This window comes from Indicator indicator, chromosome 13 (genome assembly GCF_027791375.1).
Source record: "Indicator indicator isolate 239-I01 chromosome 13, UM_Iind_1.1, whole genome shotgun sequence".
Classification (NCBI taxonomy): domain Eukaryota; kingdom Metazoa; phylum Chordata; class Aves; order Piciformes; family Indicatoridae; genus Indicator; species Indicator indicator.
The window spans coordinates 28,716,419-28,731,895 of NC_072022.1; the positions used below are offsets into that span (position 1 = coordinate 28,716,419).

The 15,477-nt window shown below is 58.3% G+C and overlaps 1 protein-coding gene across 1 annotated transcript in view; it reads right to left on the minus strand.

Moving 5' to 3' along the window:
- Positions 1-524: 524 nt before the first annotated feature.
- The window catches only part of A4GNT (alpha-1,4-N-acetylglucosaminyltransferase), a 45,491-nt gene continuing 30,538 nt past the window's right edge, over positions 525-15,477 (minus strand). Inside the window, 4 exon segments of the mRNA XM_054385776.1 lie at positions 525-1,136; positions 3,512-3,961; positions 5,189-5,305; positions 5,308-5,411. Coding sequence (XP_054241751.1) covers positions 525-1,136; positions 3,512-3,961; positions 5,189-5,305; positions 5,308-5,411 — 1,283 coding nt within the window.

The following is a 15,477-nucleotide window of genomic DNA, read 5'->3' on the forward strand; positions in this document are numbered from 1 at the left end:
GAGCTGGATGAGAAACCACAGAGGAACAAAGGGCAGGGGCCTGGGCTGCCCTTCCTTAGCAGCTGCAGCTGGCAGCCTGACTCCAGCTGCAGGACACCAGCCTCAGGCATCAGCCCATGCCACAGCCCCATGCCGGCTCTTCTGGCAGGAGTAGCTGCCAACAGTGCCAACAGGGACAGAGCAGAAATTGCTCCCCCCAGAGAAGAATTTGCTCCCCCCAGAGAAGAATTTGCTCCCCCGAGGCCAAGCATCTCCTCAGGACCTTGTGAGTCCATCTGTTTCAGGAAGGTTTGGTTCCTGAGCACCACTGAGGAAACAGAACTGAGGCCAAGGAGTCCTTAGTGTCTCTGGAGCCTACACCCCAGAGCTAACCAGCACCATCCTGCACACACTGCTGAGCATCCCAAGGGAGCAGGGCTGGTGGCTACGGAGAGGTCTCTGCCCTCCCAAGCCAGCTGCTGACTCCAGTGGCAGCTGCACTCTGGCCCCAGGAAGAGGAGAGCTGGAAGGATGCTCCCAGCAGGTCATGCAGCATCCTGAGAGCCTGTGGGGTGCCTGTGCTGTGCCTTTTGGATGAGGTCCTGGTAGGTGGTGGGGCAGTAGGCCTGGTAGAGCTGCTCGGCCAGGGTGTTGCTGCCTGCCACCACGGCCTTGCGGTTGTGGTTCATGAAGTTCCAGAGGTGCAGGGCGTAGGAGTGGTTGAAGTTGGGGTTTTTGTCCCACACCTTGTAGTACCTCCTCCAGGCTGGGTAAGGGATGGGGTAGAAACGCTGGGGGTTGAGGAAGGAGATGTTGTGGCAGCTGTGGTCCTCGGTGCCTCGGAAATCCGTCAAGTTGCAGATGGCTTTCAGCATCCTGGTCATCAGGAAGGGGCCCTGGTTGCCCCAGATGTTGCCATTGTACTTCAGCACAAAGTTCTCCATGCAGTCCCAAACGAACTGGTGGTGGGCAGGGAAGCCAAAGATGCCATTGCTGGAGAACTGCGACTTCTGTGCCGCCAGGAAGCTCTCCTGGGGGATGGGCCTGATGGAGATGACATCAGTGTCCATGTAGATGCCTCCATACTTCCAAATGAGTGCCAGCCTGCTGGCATCAGAGCTGACGTGCACCCAGTTCTTCTCCTGCTCAGGCACCACCTGCAGGGGTACAAAGGTGACACAGTGATGCTGCTGGCAGAGCAGGGCCCATGGCCACCCAGCTGGGTGCAAACTACAAATGGTCTGCTTGCAGCACCTGAAGGAGCTCCGGGAGAGCTGGGGAGGACTTGGGAGAAGGGCTGGGAGTGCCAGGCTGAGGGACAATGGCTTTGAGCTGGGAGAGGGGAGACTGAGACTGGAGATGAGGAAGAAATTCTTTCCAGTGAGGGTGGGGAGAGACTGGCACAGGTTGCCCAGGAAGGCTGTGGCTGCCTCCTCCCTGGAGGTGTCCAAGGCCAGGCTGGATGAGGCCTTGAGCAGCCTGGGCTGGTGGGAGGTGTCCCTGTCCATGGCAGGGGGTTGGAGCTGGATGAGCTTGGAGGTCCCTTCCACCCCAAGCCACCCTATGAATCCATGACTATTTCACCAGGGATAAGAACAAACCCACACCTGGTCAGCAGCAAGAGACACTTCTACTTCTGTCTTCCTCCCGTTCCCAAACCCACCCCTGCACACCTGCAAAAGGCACCACCACCTTTTCTTCCTCCAGCTATGGAACCTGGGATAAGCCAAGGGGGCAGGGGAGAGCCTTGCTTTGGAAACAGAGATGAGTGCAGAGGAGCTCTCAGCTGCTTTGGTGGAACCAACAAGGTGACATCAGTGATGCCATCAATCCCTGCCTGCTACTGCAGTGGGACACAGCCCCCTAGGCACACTCCCTGAGCACTGCCAGCTCTGGGAGACAGGCTGGAGGCTTCCCATTGGCACTGGAGGTCATTTTGTCTCAGGAAAAGGAAATGCCTGGAGGAAATGGGAGAAGAGGAGGCTGAGGGGAGACCTCATTGCTCTCTACAGCTCCCTGAGAGGAGGCTGGAGCCAGGTAGGGGCTGGGCTCTGCTCCCTAGTCTCAGGTGATAGAGAGGAAATGTCCTGAAATTGTGCCAGGGGAGGGTTAGGTTGGAGAGGAGGAAAAATGTCTTTGCTGCAAGAGTGGTCAGGGACTGGCAGAGGCTGCCCAGGGAGGTGGTGGAGTCCCCAGCCCTGGAGGGGTTCCAGAAACCTGTGGACGCTTGGGGCTGTGGTTTGGTGGCCATGGTGGTGCTGGGCTGATGGTTGGAGTCAATGATCTTGGAGAGCTTTTCCAACCTGGACAATTCTCATCCTAAATATCCTTGCAGAGAGATGGAGGCCAACAAATGTGACCCAAGTCAAGCTGTTTGCCAGGAATTTCCTTGCAGGGTGGAGCTCACAGGATCCTACCTTGGCTCTGCTCACTCATCTCTCCCTTCTCTCCCACACCTTGTCTGCTGTGGGCTCTGTCAGCAGGAGCAGGGCTGGAGCAGCACTTTTGTTCCACCAGCTTCTGCCCAGGAGGAGTGTGAAGGGAGGCTTCATCCAGACAGGGACCTGAGCTACTGCTACCAAAGTCTGCTTGCCAGAGGGATGAGGATCTCCAGCTAGAGAGGAGGAACTGCTGCTGCTGTGTGCCATGCACAGACGGACACACAGCAAAACGTGGCCAAAGGGAACCTGTTTGACCCCAACGAGCCCCACATGACTCATTTCACACAGCCAGACCTGGAATCACGTTGGGAAGGGACCGTGGAAGGTCATCCCAGCCAGGGACACTTCCAACCAGGTCAGGTTGCTCAGGGCCCCAGCAAGTTTGACCCTGAATGCCTCCAGGGATGGGGCCTCAACCACCTCTCAGGGCAACCTGTTCCAGTGTTTCACCACCCTCACAACAAAGAACTTCCTCCTGATGTCAGACCTCACCTCCAATCCTGCCTCCATCTCTGGTGACCCCAGCAGAAGGAGAGAGTCCAGAGGAGCCCACAAAGATGATCCAAGGGCTGGAGCAGCTCTGCTGTGAGGCCAGGCTGAGGGAGCTGGGGGTGTGCAGCCTGGAGAGGAGAAGGCTCCAGGGGGACCTCAGAGCTGCCTGCCAGGACCTGAAGGGATCCTGCAGGAAGGCTGCAGAGAGACTTTTGCTGAGGGTGTCTGAGACAGGCCAAGGGGCAATGGTTTGGAGCTGAGGCAGAGCAGGGTTAGAGTGGAGCTGAGGAAGAAGTTCTGCAGTGTGAGGGTTGTGAGAGTCTGGCACAGGCTGCCCAGGGAGGCTGTGGCTGCCTCCTGCCTGGGGGTGTTCAAGGCCAGGTTGGATGAACCTAGTTGAGAGGAGTCCCTGTTCATGACAGGAGGTTGGAAGAGATGATCTCTAAGGTCCCTTCCAACCTGAGCCATTCCACGATTCTAAACCTCCCCTGCTGCAGCCCTGTGTGTTTCCCCCCTCTTAAACCCACTCCAGACCTTTCCCCCTCTCCACTGCTCAGCCTTTTGCCCTGTGCCTGCCTTCCCCTGGCCATGGTGCTCACCTGGTTGTACCACTGGAGCAGAGGAGTCTCCTGGAAGATGGCTTCCATCTGGAGGGGGAAAATGAAGACATTCTTCATGGAAGAGAGGAGCCAGAAGGCTGTGAAGCTGGAGTTCACCTGCAGGGCTGTATGGTTGGTCAGTCCCTTCATGAAGAGGATGATTGCTCTGTCCTGGTAGGTCCTGGCAGCAGACTCCACGGAGCAGGACACCAGTGGGGGTGGCTCCAGGCGCTCGCTGGTCTCCAGGAAGATGATGCTCCTGCCCAGCCCCAGCACCTGCTCGGGCCTCAGGAGCTGCCTGGAGAGGGGCACGTAGGGGAAGAAGCAGCCAGAGAGCAGGGAGAGCTCGTACAGGATGCCTGAGATGAAGAAGAAGCAGAGGCAGAGGTGGATTCTCTTCAACATCCTTGCTGTGCCAGGGCCTTCGGCGTCATGCCGCAGAGGTGGGCACTGGGGAGAGACCAGGAACAGCCAAACATAAAGCAGGGCTGGGGCTGGGCGGGGCTGGGCAGGATGAGGCTGTGCAGAGGGCAGTGGGAAGGGAGTGTGGGGAGGCTCAGAGCTTCACCCCATGGCATGGAGGAGTGTGGGGAGGCTCAGAGCTTCACCCCATGGCATGGAGGAGTGTGGGGAGGCTCAGAGCTTCACCCCATGGCATGGAGGAGTGTGGGGAGGCTCAGAGCTTCACCCCATGGCATGGAGGAGTGTGGGGAGGCTCAGAGCTTCACCCCATGGCATGGAGGAGTGTGGGGAGGCTCAGAGCTTCACCCCATGGCATGGAGGAGTGTGGGGAGGCTCAGAGCTTCACCCCATGGCATGGAGGAGTGTGGGGAGGCTCAGAGCTTCACCCCATGGCATGGAGGAGTGTGGGGAGGCTCAGAGCTTCACCCCATGGCATGGAGGAGTGTGGGGAGGCTCAGAGCTTCACCCCATGGCATGGAGGAGTGTGGGGAGGCTCAGAGCTTCACCCCATGGCATGGAGGAGTGTGGGGAGGCTCAGAGCTTCACCCCATGGCATGGAGGAGTGTGGGGAGGCTCAGAGCTTCACCCCATGGCATGGAGGAGTGTGGAGAGGCTCAGAGCTTCACCCCATGGCACTCCATGGCTCAGGCCTTTTCCCCATGGCACACCTGGAAAGATGCCTCATGGTGCACCCTGTGTGGTGAGGTGCTGGGGTCACACTTCCTCACCCCTGTCCAGGCAGGGGACACCAGGAGAGGTCCTGGGGAAGGCAGAAGCAGGTCTGTGCTGATGGCACAGCTATGCAGGCATTGGGCTGGCAGAGAGGGAAGGACCAAGGCAGAGAACAGGGAGAGCAAGCGGTGAAGGATCAGCCCAGCCCATGCCAAGCCCAGGGCCACCAAGCCAAGCCCTGGGGTAGGGTGGTGTGGCAAAGCACTGCCAAGCACTGCAGCGTTGTGCCAGCACTGCCTGTCCACAGCCAGGAGATGCCCAGGGGACACCAGGACCCAAATGTGCCAGTGGCATTAGGTGGCCAAGGAGGCTGAGTGCCAGGGAGTGTCAGCCAAAGCCTGGGCAGCACCTGAGCACCAAAGTTTGTCTCACTCTTCAGCCCTGAAGGCTGTGAGGGGGTTGGGGGCTGCAGAAGGAGCAGAGGGAGGCAGATGTGAGGCCAGCAAGCAGCTGGTGCTGCACAAGCCAGGAGCTGGGACCCACCTGGGTTATAGCTCTGAGAAACCCCCATGGCCAGGGGGCTGGTTTGCCATCCCAGTGGCAGCTGGAGTCCTTGCCAGCCCAGCTCCCTGCTGAAGACACCCAGACTGTCTGGAGCATAAGCAGAGGGGGCTCTGAGGGCAGGACACCGATGCCCAGAGGGCAACTGCCTCTGCTGCAGGCTGAGTGCCAGTCCCAGGGGTGGGTTGGGGCCAACAGGACTCACCTGAAAGGACAAAGAAGGGACAGGTTTTAGGGGAGCCCACATCTCATGCCTCCATCAGCCTGGCCCAGCTCCTCCTTCCTGCTCTCCCCACCACAGAAGGCTCCAGAGCAGCAGGGCTGTTCTGCTGCAAAAGGCAAGACTGAGTCCTATCTGCATTGCCCTCTGGCTCCTGATGCAAGGAAATTCCCTCCTGAAAGGCCACCTGGCTGCACCCCAGCAGCTCTGCAGAGGTCCTGAGCCAGGGGCCAGCAGAAAGGAGACACTTGGAGTGACAGAGCAATGTCCAGGCTCCCCCCTGGGAGTGGTTGCAGCCTGATTTAATTAAAGGGGATGGGAGGAAGCAGAGCTCTGTGTGCTGGGCTCACCCATGAGGCACAGGCACCAAGCAGAGCACAGCTGAGCCCTCAGCACAGCTCAGCCCTCTGGGAGCTCCCCAGCCAGTGCTGGAAGCTGTGGCAGCTCCTGATCCATGTGCCCCAGCTACATCCTCCCCACACTGGGTACTAAAGATGAGGGACAAGGGTTTGGAAGTGGAGCAGGGCAGGATTAGGTTGGACAGCAGGAGGAGGTTCTGCACAGTGAGACATGGGCACAGGCTGCCCAGGGAGCTTCTGGAGGCTCCATCCCTGCAGACATCCAAGCTCAGCCTGGATGTGTCTCTGGGCAGCCTGCTCTGGCTGGAGGTGTCCCTGGGACTGCCCTTGGAGCACATCAGCTTCCAACCTGATGCAATCTGTGGCTCTGTGACTGCTCACAGAATGGGTTGGGCTGGAAGGTACCTTCCAGATCACCTAATCCAACCCTCTGCCATGGGCAGGGACACCTCCCACCAGCCCAAGGTGCTCAAGGCCTCATCCAAGCTGGCCTTGAGCACCTCGCTATAGTCCCATAACAGATTTTGTTCCCTGGGTGACCACCACAGCATGAGAGAAGCAGCCAGGGGTGAGGAGGGTGGCAATGCTCTAGGCAGAGTGTGGCTGTGGGTAGGACCTGCTGGACAAAGCAGCCTGCAGAGCAGAGAATGCTGCTTCTGTTTTTAGCTCTAGCAAGATTTCCCCCTGGTCCTCCCACTCTGCTTTCACAGAGGAGCCCTTTCTGCAGGAGCAGCACCCAGGCCCTCCCTGCAGATAAGCAGCTTGGACTGAAGACAAGGACTGGAGAGCAAACACAAGAGGTATGGAAACAGCTTGTTCCCAGCCTGCAGATAAAGCAGCCTGAGCTGCAGAGCCACACTGAGGTTCAGGCCCAGCAGGAATGCTCAGTGCTGAGCCCAGGGCAAGAGGGCTTGAGACAGCTCAGCAGAAGGGAGATCAAAATCAGCCCCCACGACGAGGCTAAGAAATAAACCATCAAGAAACAACAAAACAAACCACAATGAAGTTAAGAAAATACCCCCAAACACCAAGGATCTGCAAAATAAACCACAAGGAGCAGACAAAATAAACCCACAAAGAGCCACAAAATAAACCACCAGGAAGGTAAAAAATAAACCACCAAGGAACAGCAACAACAAGAACAACAACAACAAAACCCCAAACACCACCATAAGGAGCAGAATAAATCCCCAAGGAACAACAAAATGAACCACCAGGAAGCACCAAAACTCCTTCCACCTTCCCTTCCTCAGAGTCACCCTCCCGAGGTTCTCCAACCAAACCAACCCAGAGCAGGCAGAGATGGTCCCTAGCAGCTCCCTCCCCACCCCAGAGCCTGCTCAAGTTTTAGGCTTTTTTGACCTGCCCCTGCCTGCTGCTGCTGCGGTGCAGCCCCGGGGCCAGCAGCTGACACTGAGCTCTTTGCACTGCTGCAATCTCAGCTGCTCCCTCTTGGCTTGCTTGAAGCAGCAAAGCCGAGGGCATGGCTTACAGAGGGGACCAGCAGCACCTTGCCATTCCCAGGCTGGCATTCCCAGGCTGGCATTGCTGCTTGGATGGCCCTGAAGATCCAGTGGCTGAGGTCTGGATGAGCCTAGCAAAGCCCTGGGCTCTCAGCAGCCTGAGAGCAGTCTGGGAGGTACCTGGGTTGCAAACGGTGAGGAGGCAACAAGCAGCCAACTGCAGCAGACCCCTGCAGCAGCTCCCTGTGCCCCAAAAGGCAAACCTCCAGCCTCGCATCCTGTGGAACTGCTGAGTGAAGAATTCTCATCCTGACCTAGAGGCTGCTGTCAGCAGAATGTTCGCTGCCCTGCTGCAGAGCTGCAATCAACCCCCAGGCACTGCAGGGATCACCCTGCTGAGGGAGCTGCTTCCCTGCATGCAGCAGAGGCTCTGCTGCCCTGATAGGGCAGCTCCTAAAGGTGTTGCTCTGCCTGGGGCAACTTCAGTGTTTGCAAGTGGAGATGAAAATGGCTGAGAGGCTGCAGGAGAGATTCCAACCACTGCCAGTGCTGCCCAGGGCTAGGACTGCTGCCTGAGGAGACTTCTGAGGTGGGAAATTGCAGCAGGGTTTGTCAGTAAATCATGGACCTCAAAGCTCAGCCAGTTCTATCCTCCTGCCATGGGCAGGGACACCTCCCACCAGCCCAGCTTGCTCAAGGCCTCATCCAGCCTTGAACCCCTCCAGGCAGGAGGCAGCCACAGCCTCCCTGGGCAGCCTGTGCCAGTCTCTGCCCACCTTCATTCTCAAGAATTTCTTCCTCCTCTCCAGTCTCACTCTGCCTTCCTCAAGCTTCAATCCGTTCCCTCTCATCCTGGCACTCCCAGCCCTTGTCCAAAGTCCCTCCCCAGCTCTCTTGGAGCCTCTTCAGGTACTGGAAGGCTGCTCTGAGGCTCTCCAGAGCTCTCCAGGCTGAACAGCCTCAACTCTCCCAGCTTGTCTCCACAGGGAAGCTTCTCCAGCCTCTGATCATCTTGGTGGCCACCAGCAGGATTAAATGAACCTTCTGGGGTGCACATCCAGCCTGACCCCACCAGTGCTGGGCTCCTGTCCTTTTGGGAGCAGCCTGGCCAAAGGGATTCCCTCCCAGGGCAGCAGAGACTCTGAGGCTCAGCTCTCTGGGGACTCTGCTCCTTATTTGCCAAAAGGAATTTGTTTAATACAAAATCAGAGCAGCTGCAGCTTGGAGTTAGCAGAGCCCTGAAGTTCACAGAGCCACAGCAGGGCAGGGGCTGGAAGGGACCTCTGGAGATCATTGAGGCCAAGCCCCCTTGCCAGAGCAGGGCACCCAGGGCAGGGCACCCAGAACACAGCCAGGGGGGTTGGAAAGGCTCCAGAGGAGACTCCACAAGCTCAGTTCAGATCTGAGTTTGCCACCATCTGAAGCAAGTCACCTGCAGCACATGTAAATCACTCACCCCCCACAGTTCCCTGGCAGTGCCAGGCTCTGCTCCAACTGAGTCCTCATTTCCACTGTTCCTGGGCATCTCCTCAAAAGAGACTCCCAGCCTCTTGTCTACCCCCAGCCTCTTGTCTACCCCCAGCCTCTTGTCTACCCCCAGCACTGCAGCTGGTACAGAATCCTTTGGCTTGGAAGGGACCTTTCAGATCTCCAGTGCAAGCCTTACCCCAGCACTGCCAGCTCAGCACTGAACCATGGCCCTCAGCACCACATCTCCATGGCTTTGAAACCCCTTCTGGGATGGGGACTCCACCACTGCCCTGGGCAGCCTGGGCCAGACTTTAACCACCCTTTGGAGGAAGAAATCAATCCTCATGTCCAGCCTAAACCTGCCCAAGCCACAGAACATTGGGAGTGGGAAGGGACCCCCAGAGATCATCCAGGGCAAGCCCCTGCCACAGCAGGGCACCCAGAACACAGCCAGGTGGGGCTGGAAAGGCTCCAGAGAAGGAGACTCCACAACCTCTCTGGGCACCTTCCTCTGAGCACAGGGAGGGGTTTGCAGCTGGGTCTGTGTGGGTGTCTGGTCCTCATTTCTCCCAGCAGGGAAGAGCTCCAGGGCAGTCCCTGTGTGCAGCACACACAGCACTGCTTGAGCCTACCCCAGCCTGTTCCCACCTGCCAGAGTCAATTCCAGCCACAACCAGGTCAGCACCACAGTGCCTGCACCCCACAGCCTGGGCACCAGGCAGGTCTGGAAGCCTCTCTGAGGTGGAAGAGCTGAAGCAGAATTTCTCCTATCCCTGTGATTAATGCAGCCCTTGCAACCTCCAAGAGGCTGCTGACTGCACAGCTGCTGCCCTGCTGCCCTGAGTCTACAGCCCTACACCTCCAGGCAGAAAGCAAAACTCACCTCTTGGTTGCAGGCAAGCAGGCACAGGGAGCAGGCCCTGGGGAGGCAAAGCCAAGCTGGACCACGCTGAAGGTATCCAGAGCTGGTGGAGAGCCCTTTGCTCATGCACTGCCTCTGCTCTAGCTCCTGCCCTGCCAGGGCTTGGGGCAGCCTCATGGCTTGCTCTGCAGCAGCTCTGCTGTTTGCATTCTTGGTGAGATGAGATAAGGCTGAGCTCAACCTGAGATCACAGCCAGGGCTGCTCCTGTCAAAGGGGCAGAGGCACAGAGCAGGCAGTGCAAGGCCCTGGGTGCAGCCAAACCTGAGCCCCAACCACTCTGGGAGGTTCACAAGGGATGGGCAAGCCACCCTGAGGGAGGCTTCTGGGCTGTCCTTCACCCTAGGGCTTTGCTGCAGTGGCACTGATGCTGTGGATGCTTCCAAGGCCAGCAGGAACAAAGCCTTCTGCTGCACAAGCACATCCCAAATGCCATCACACATGCTGGTCTGGTGCCTGGCAAGCTCAGCTGCCTGCCCACTTCCCCATTAGGGACCAGGCACCCAGGAAGTGTTGCTGATCCCTCAGAGCCTCTGCCTATCACCACAACCTGTGGCCAAGGAGGGGTTCTGAGAGGTACAGAAGCACCATCAGGTGCCCCCAGGATTGGGCTCACAACTTTGGAAGGATCCCTGAGATGTTTTCTGGTCTTGAGGTCTAGGGGCTGTGGACTTCAGTGACCATCCTGTGCTGAGAGCAGAAGTCCTGCAGAGCAGAGGTGGAGCTGTAGCACCCAAGAGCCTTCCCCAGTGCAGCCCTCCCCCCAGTGCAGCCCCCCCCCCTTCCCCCCCCCCCCCCCTCCACCCCCATTGTAGCCACCCTGCAAGCCTGAGCTGTGCTGGCCCAGCCCTGCCCAGCCTGGGTGAGGACAGCAGAGCATGCTGCTGGGATGTGACCCTGGCCCAGCCCCCCCAGGACCCAAGGAGCAGATGAGCTGCAGGGAGCACATCTCCTGCTCCTTGGCAAGGCTCTGTCTGCAGGACAGGTTTGCCATCAGGGCTGGAAGCTTTGTCCAGCCCAAGAGTGCCAACAGCCACACACACTGTGCACAGGGGAGCATGGCAGAGCCACTCATTTGCCACTCAGAACACCACCACCAGCAGGCTCCCAGTGCTCGTCAGCCACCACCACTCTTGTGACAGGAGGGGCAGTGGCTTTTTGCTGGGAGAGGGGAGAGTGAGGCTGGAGATGAGGGAGAAATTCTCCAGAGGGAGGGTAGGGAGAGACTGGCACAAGTTGCCCAGGGAGGTGTTTCAGGCCAGGCTGGAAGAGGCCCTCAGCAACCTCCCATTCAGAGTCAGCCTTTGAAGTCTGCTGCTGAGCAGCAGGAGACATTTCTCTGCCTGCCTGAGCTGTGGGTCAAGGACCCAAGAGCTGCCATGGGCACTGCAGAGATGAATTCCAGAGGTGTCCCTGCCCAGAGCTGGATGACTTTCAGGGTCCCTTCCACCCCAGCCTGTTCTGTGAAACATTACTCAGCTCCTCCCCTCCACAGCCTTGCCAGAGCAGCACATGAGGCATGCAGCATGCCAAGGTGTGCCCAGCTCAGGAGCACCCCACCTCGCCCCCCTGCAGCCTGCACAGGACCTGCCCCCAGCTCTGTTTGCTCTGCCCCAGGGGTGCTTCCTGCAGCGCTTGGCGGAGGATGCAAGAGCAGCTCCTGTGGGCACAGCCAGAAGGGCAAACAGTGCCCAGAGGGAGCCAGGGAGATAGGCAGGGCTTAATCAGCCGATAGCAGCCTGGCTGAGAGCCCCAGCACAGGCCCGGTGCCAAGGCCAGCCCTCAGGCAGTGACGTGGGTGAGGAGCCCCCCACCCCGGCACACCTCTGCCACCAACCCTCTCCTTCGGCAAACACTGCCCGGGGCCATGCTCTGCAGCCTGACTTGCAGGGAAACGGCGGTGAGGTGGGGGCTGGGCTTTGCTGCCCAGCCTCAGGGGAGGGGAAGAGAGGAGAGGAAGTGGCCTGAAATTGTGCCAGGGGAGGGGTAGGTTGGAGAGGAGGAAAAAAAATACCTTTGCTTCAGGAGTGGTCAGGGACTGGCACAGGCTGCCCAGGGAGGTGGTGGAGTCCCCATCCCTGGAGGTGCTCCAGAAACCTGTGGCCATGGCACTTGGGGCCATGGTTGGGATGCTGGCTGGGCTGGATGGTCTTGGAGAGCTTTCCCAACCCAGCCAAGGCTGTGATTATTTCAGCCCTCCCCTGCTCTCCCTTACTCAGGCTTGGTGGGATGAATTCCTACCTCCTCAGAGCAGGGCTCACTGCTGCTCAGTGCTTCCTGCAGAGGGTTGTTAGCTGCAGAGGTGATGCTGCTGGTAGGGTGCAGAGAGAGATGGAGCTCCTGGGGGTGCCTCTAACCCTGCCTTTGCACCAGGGAGGCTTTCAGTGCTGCTCTATCAGAGTGCAAACACCATTAGAGCTTGGGGGCCTCACCTGGCAGAAGTCACCTTCCAGAAGTCTCCTCCCATTAGACACTGCTCTGTTTCCTCTGGCCAGAGCCAGTGCCCAGCAGCAGTTTGCATGCTGCAGACCATGTGCCAGCCACGGAGAGCCAAGCTGGGCTAATGCTGCAGCTCCTGCAAGGCAAAAATCCTCAACAGACAGAACCCAACAGCAACCTGCAGGTGATTTGCATGCACAGAGAGCAGCCCAGGGCAGAGCCACCCAGACCCTCCCTGCTCCTGCCAGCAGGGTTCTTACAGAGTCACAGATGGCACTGGCTTGGAAGGGACCCTCTAAGGGCATCTTGTCCACCCCCTGCAGTCACAGGGACACCTCCAGGCTGAGCTTGGATGTCTGCAGGGATGGAGCCTCCACCAGCTCCCTGGGCAGCCTGTGCCAGTCTCTCCCCACCCTCACAGTAAAGAATTTCTTATTCATATCCAACCTCCATCTCCCCTGCTCCAGTTCCAAACCATTATTCCTCATCCTATATCCACAGCCACCTCTGCACAGTCCCTTCCTACAGGTCATCTCCCTTCAGATACTGAAATGCAGCTCTGAGGTCTCCCTGGAGCCTTCTCTTCTCCAGGCAGAATAGCCCCAACTCTCCCAGCCTGTGCCCACAGAGGAGGTTCTCCAGCCTCTGAGCATCTCTGCTGGACAGCACAGAGCTAACAGCACCTAGGGAAAAAAAAAAAAAAAAATAGAAACACTGGAGAAGGGGAAAACTCCAGACAGGAGGCTGCTTTGCTCCTAAGAAAAGAGAGTTCTGTCCCACCACAAAGCATCTCAGCCTGCCCTGCTAGCACCCAGCTGTGAGCTGATCTGCTCCACCTTGGCTCATGCCCTCCCCATGCTCTGCTCAGCAGGGACAGAGCAGCTGATGCCAGCCTCTGAATGACAGCAGAAGGACAACACTGCCTGCAGGGCAGGGTGAGCAGGCAGGTCCTATCCCACCACTGGTCACTGGTCCCCTTCTGCACTGGTGAGGCCTCATCTGGGAATTGTGTCCAGTTCTGGGCTCTCCCAGTTCAAGAGAGATTGGAGAGAGTCCAGCAGAAGGACTTGAAGCTGCTGAGGGGCCTGGAGCAGCTCTGTGAGGAACAAAGGCTGAGAGCCCTGGGACTGAGAACCTGCAGAAGAGCAGCCCCAGAGGGCAGCTGAGCAATGCTCAGCAAGAGCTAAAGGCTGGGGGGCAAGAGGCTGGGGCCAGGCTCTGCTCAGTGCTGCCCAGGGACAGGCCAAGGGGCAAGGGGCACAAACTGGCATCCAGGAGGTTTCACTTGAGCTTAAGGAGAAGCTTCCTAACTTTCAGGGTGCTGGAGGCCTGGGGCAGGCTGCCCAGAGAGGTTGTGGAATCTCCTGCTCTGGAGCCTTTCCATTCCCCCTGGACATGTTCTGTGTGCCCTGCTCTGAGGGAACCTACTCTAGCAGGGGGGCTGGACTCAATCTCCAGGGGTCCCTTCCAACCCCACTGCAAGAAAGTTGATCCCAACACACAGCAGAGCCAGGAGCTGGGCTGTGAGCAGCTCCATGGCTGGAGGAAGCTCCTTAGAAAGCTGCAGAAGTCTATCAGCACTTGTTTTATGACCACTTAGTGGACAGCCAGCAACAAGAGCTGCATGAATTCCTCAGCCTGGCCAGTTCAGCACTAAGAACTACATTGTTGTTGTTATGATTGGAAGGAGGTTCTCCATCCTGCCCTGAGCGATTGCCAGCCCTGCCTGCCTGCAGCACAGCAGCCACCCACAGAACAAGCCAAGCAAATCCTCTTCTGCAGAGGTTGCTGCAGGGTCCTGTGCTAGGGGCTGCTGTGCAGTGAGGAAGGCAGGAACCAGATCAGCAGCAACAACCAGCACAGAAATCAAGTCCCTGTGTGGGACACTTCCAGGTTCTGGGGGGTTTGTTCCAGGTGAATTTAGTTTGGAGGCAGCTGGCTCTGTGCTTCTGTGAGAGTCTCAGAATCATGAAGTGGCTCAGGTTGGAAGGGACACAATCAGGACGAACCAGGTTGGAAGAGACCTTTGAGGCCATCCAGTCCAGCCTACCACCCACCACCACCCAATCAGCTAAGCCATGGCACTGGGTGCCTCATCCAGTCTGGTTTTAAACACTCCCAGGGAGAGTGGCTGCAGCACCTCCCTGGGCAGCACATTCCAATGGCAAATCTCCCTTCCTGTGGAGAACTTCTTGCTAACATCAGCCCAGACATCCCCTGCAGCAGCTTGAGGCTGTGTCCTCTCCTTCTCTCTCTTTAAACCATCACACTCTGCTTGCCTGAGAGAAGAGACCAATCCCCCCTGGCTCCAGCCTCCTCTCAGGGAGCTGTAGAGAGCAATGAGGTCTCCCCTGAGCCTCCTCTTCTCCAGGCTGAACACCCCCAGCTCCCTCAGCCTCTCCTCACAGGGCTGTGCTCCAGACCCCTCCCCAGCTTTGTTGCCCTTCCTCTGGCCCCGTTTGAGCCACTCAACATCTTTCTCACAGATCACCTTCTCCAAGCCTCCTGCCATGGGCAAGGACACCTCTAAGCTAGACCCAGCTGCTCAAGGCCTCATCCAACCCAGCCTTAACATCCACAGCCTCCCCTGGGCACCCTGCTCCAGAGTCCCATCACCCTCATGCTGAAGAGGTTCTTCCTGGAGATGAGGAAGAAATTCCTGAGAGCGAGGAGCCCCTGGCACAGGTTGCCCAGGGAGGCTGTGGATACCTCATCCCTGGAGGTGTTCAAGGGCAGGTCAGATGCAGCCTTGAGCAACCTGGGCTGGTGGGAGGTGTTGGCAGGGGGTTGGAACTGGATGAGCTTTAAGGTCCCTTCCAACCCAACCCATTCTGTGATGGCTTTCCTCCAGCTAGCTGACAGCCTAGGGGGTGGAAAACCAGGCAGGAGGGGCTGCAGGGCTACCTAGGGGACAGTGCAGTGACTGTGCTGGCCTGGCCTGGCCTCCCCTCCCACCACAGGGAGGGAATGGCAGAGGCTGTGAGTCCTTGGGTAGTGACAGGACTGGGGGGAAGGGATCCAAGCTAGAGGAGGGGAGATTCAGATTGGATGTGAGGAAGAAATTCTTCCCCAGGAGGGTGGTGAGAGACTGGCACAGGTTGCCCAGGGAGGTGGTGGAAGCCTCATCCCTGGAGGTTTTTGCAGCCAGGCTGGAGGTGGCTGTGAGCAACCTGCTGTAGTGTGAGGTGTCCCTGCCCATGGCAGGGCGGTTGGAGCTGGCTGAGCCTTGAGGTCCCCTTCCAGCCCTGACAGTTGTGATTCTTCACCCTCGTTCTGTCTGTGTCCAGCAGGTCCCCTCAGTGCCTCCAGCAGGTTCCCTCCTGGCCTCCCTTTCCCTGTGATCCACATGGTGCCCCCCATCCCAAGGGCTGCCATAGGGAATTTGGGAGCCATAAGGCTT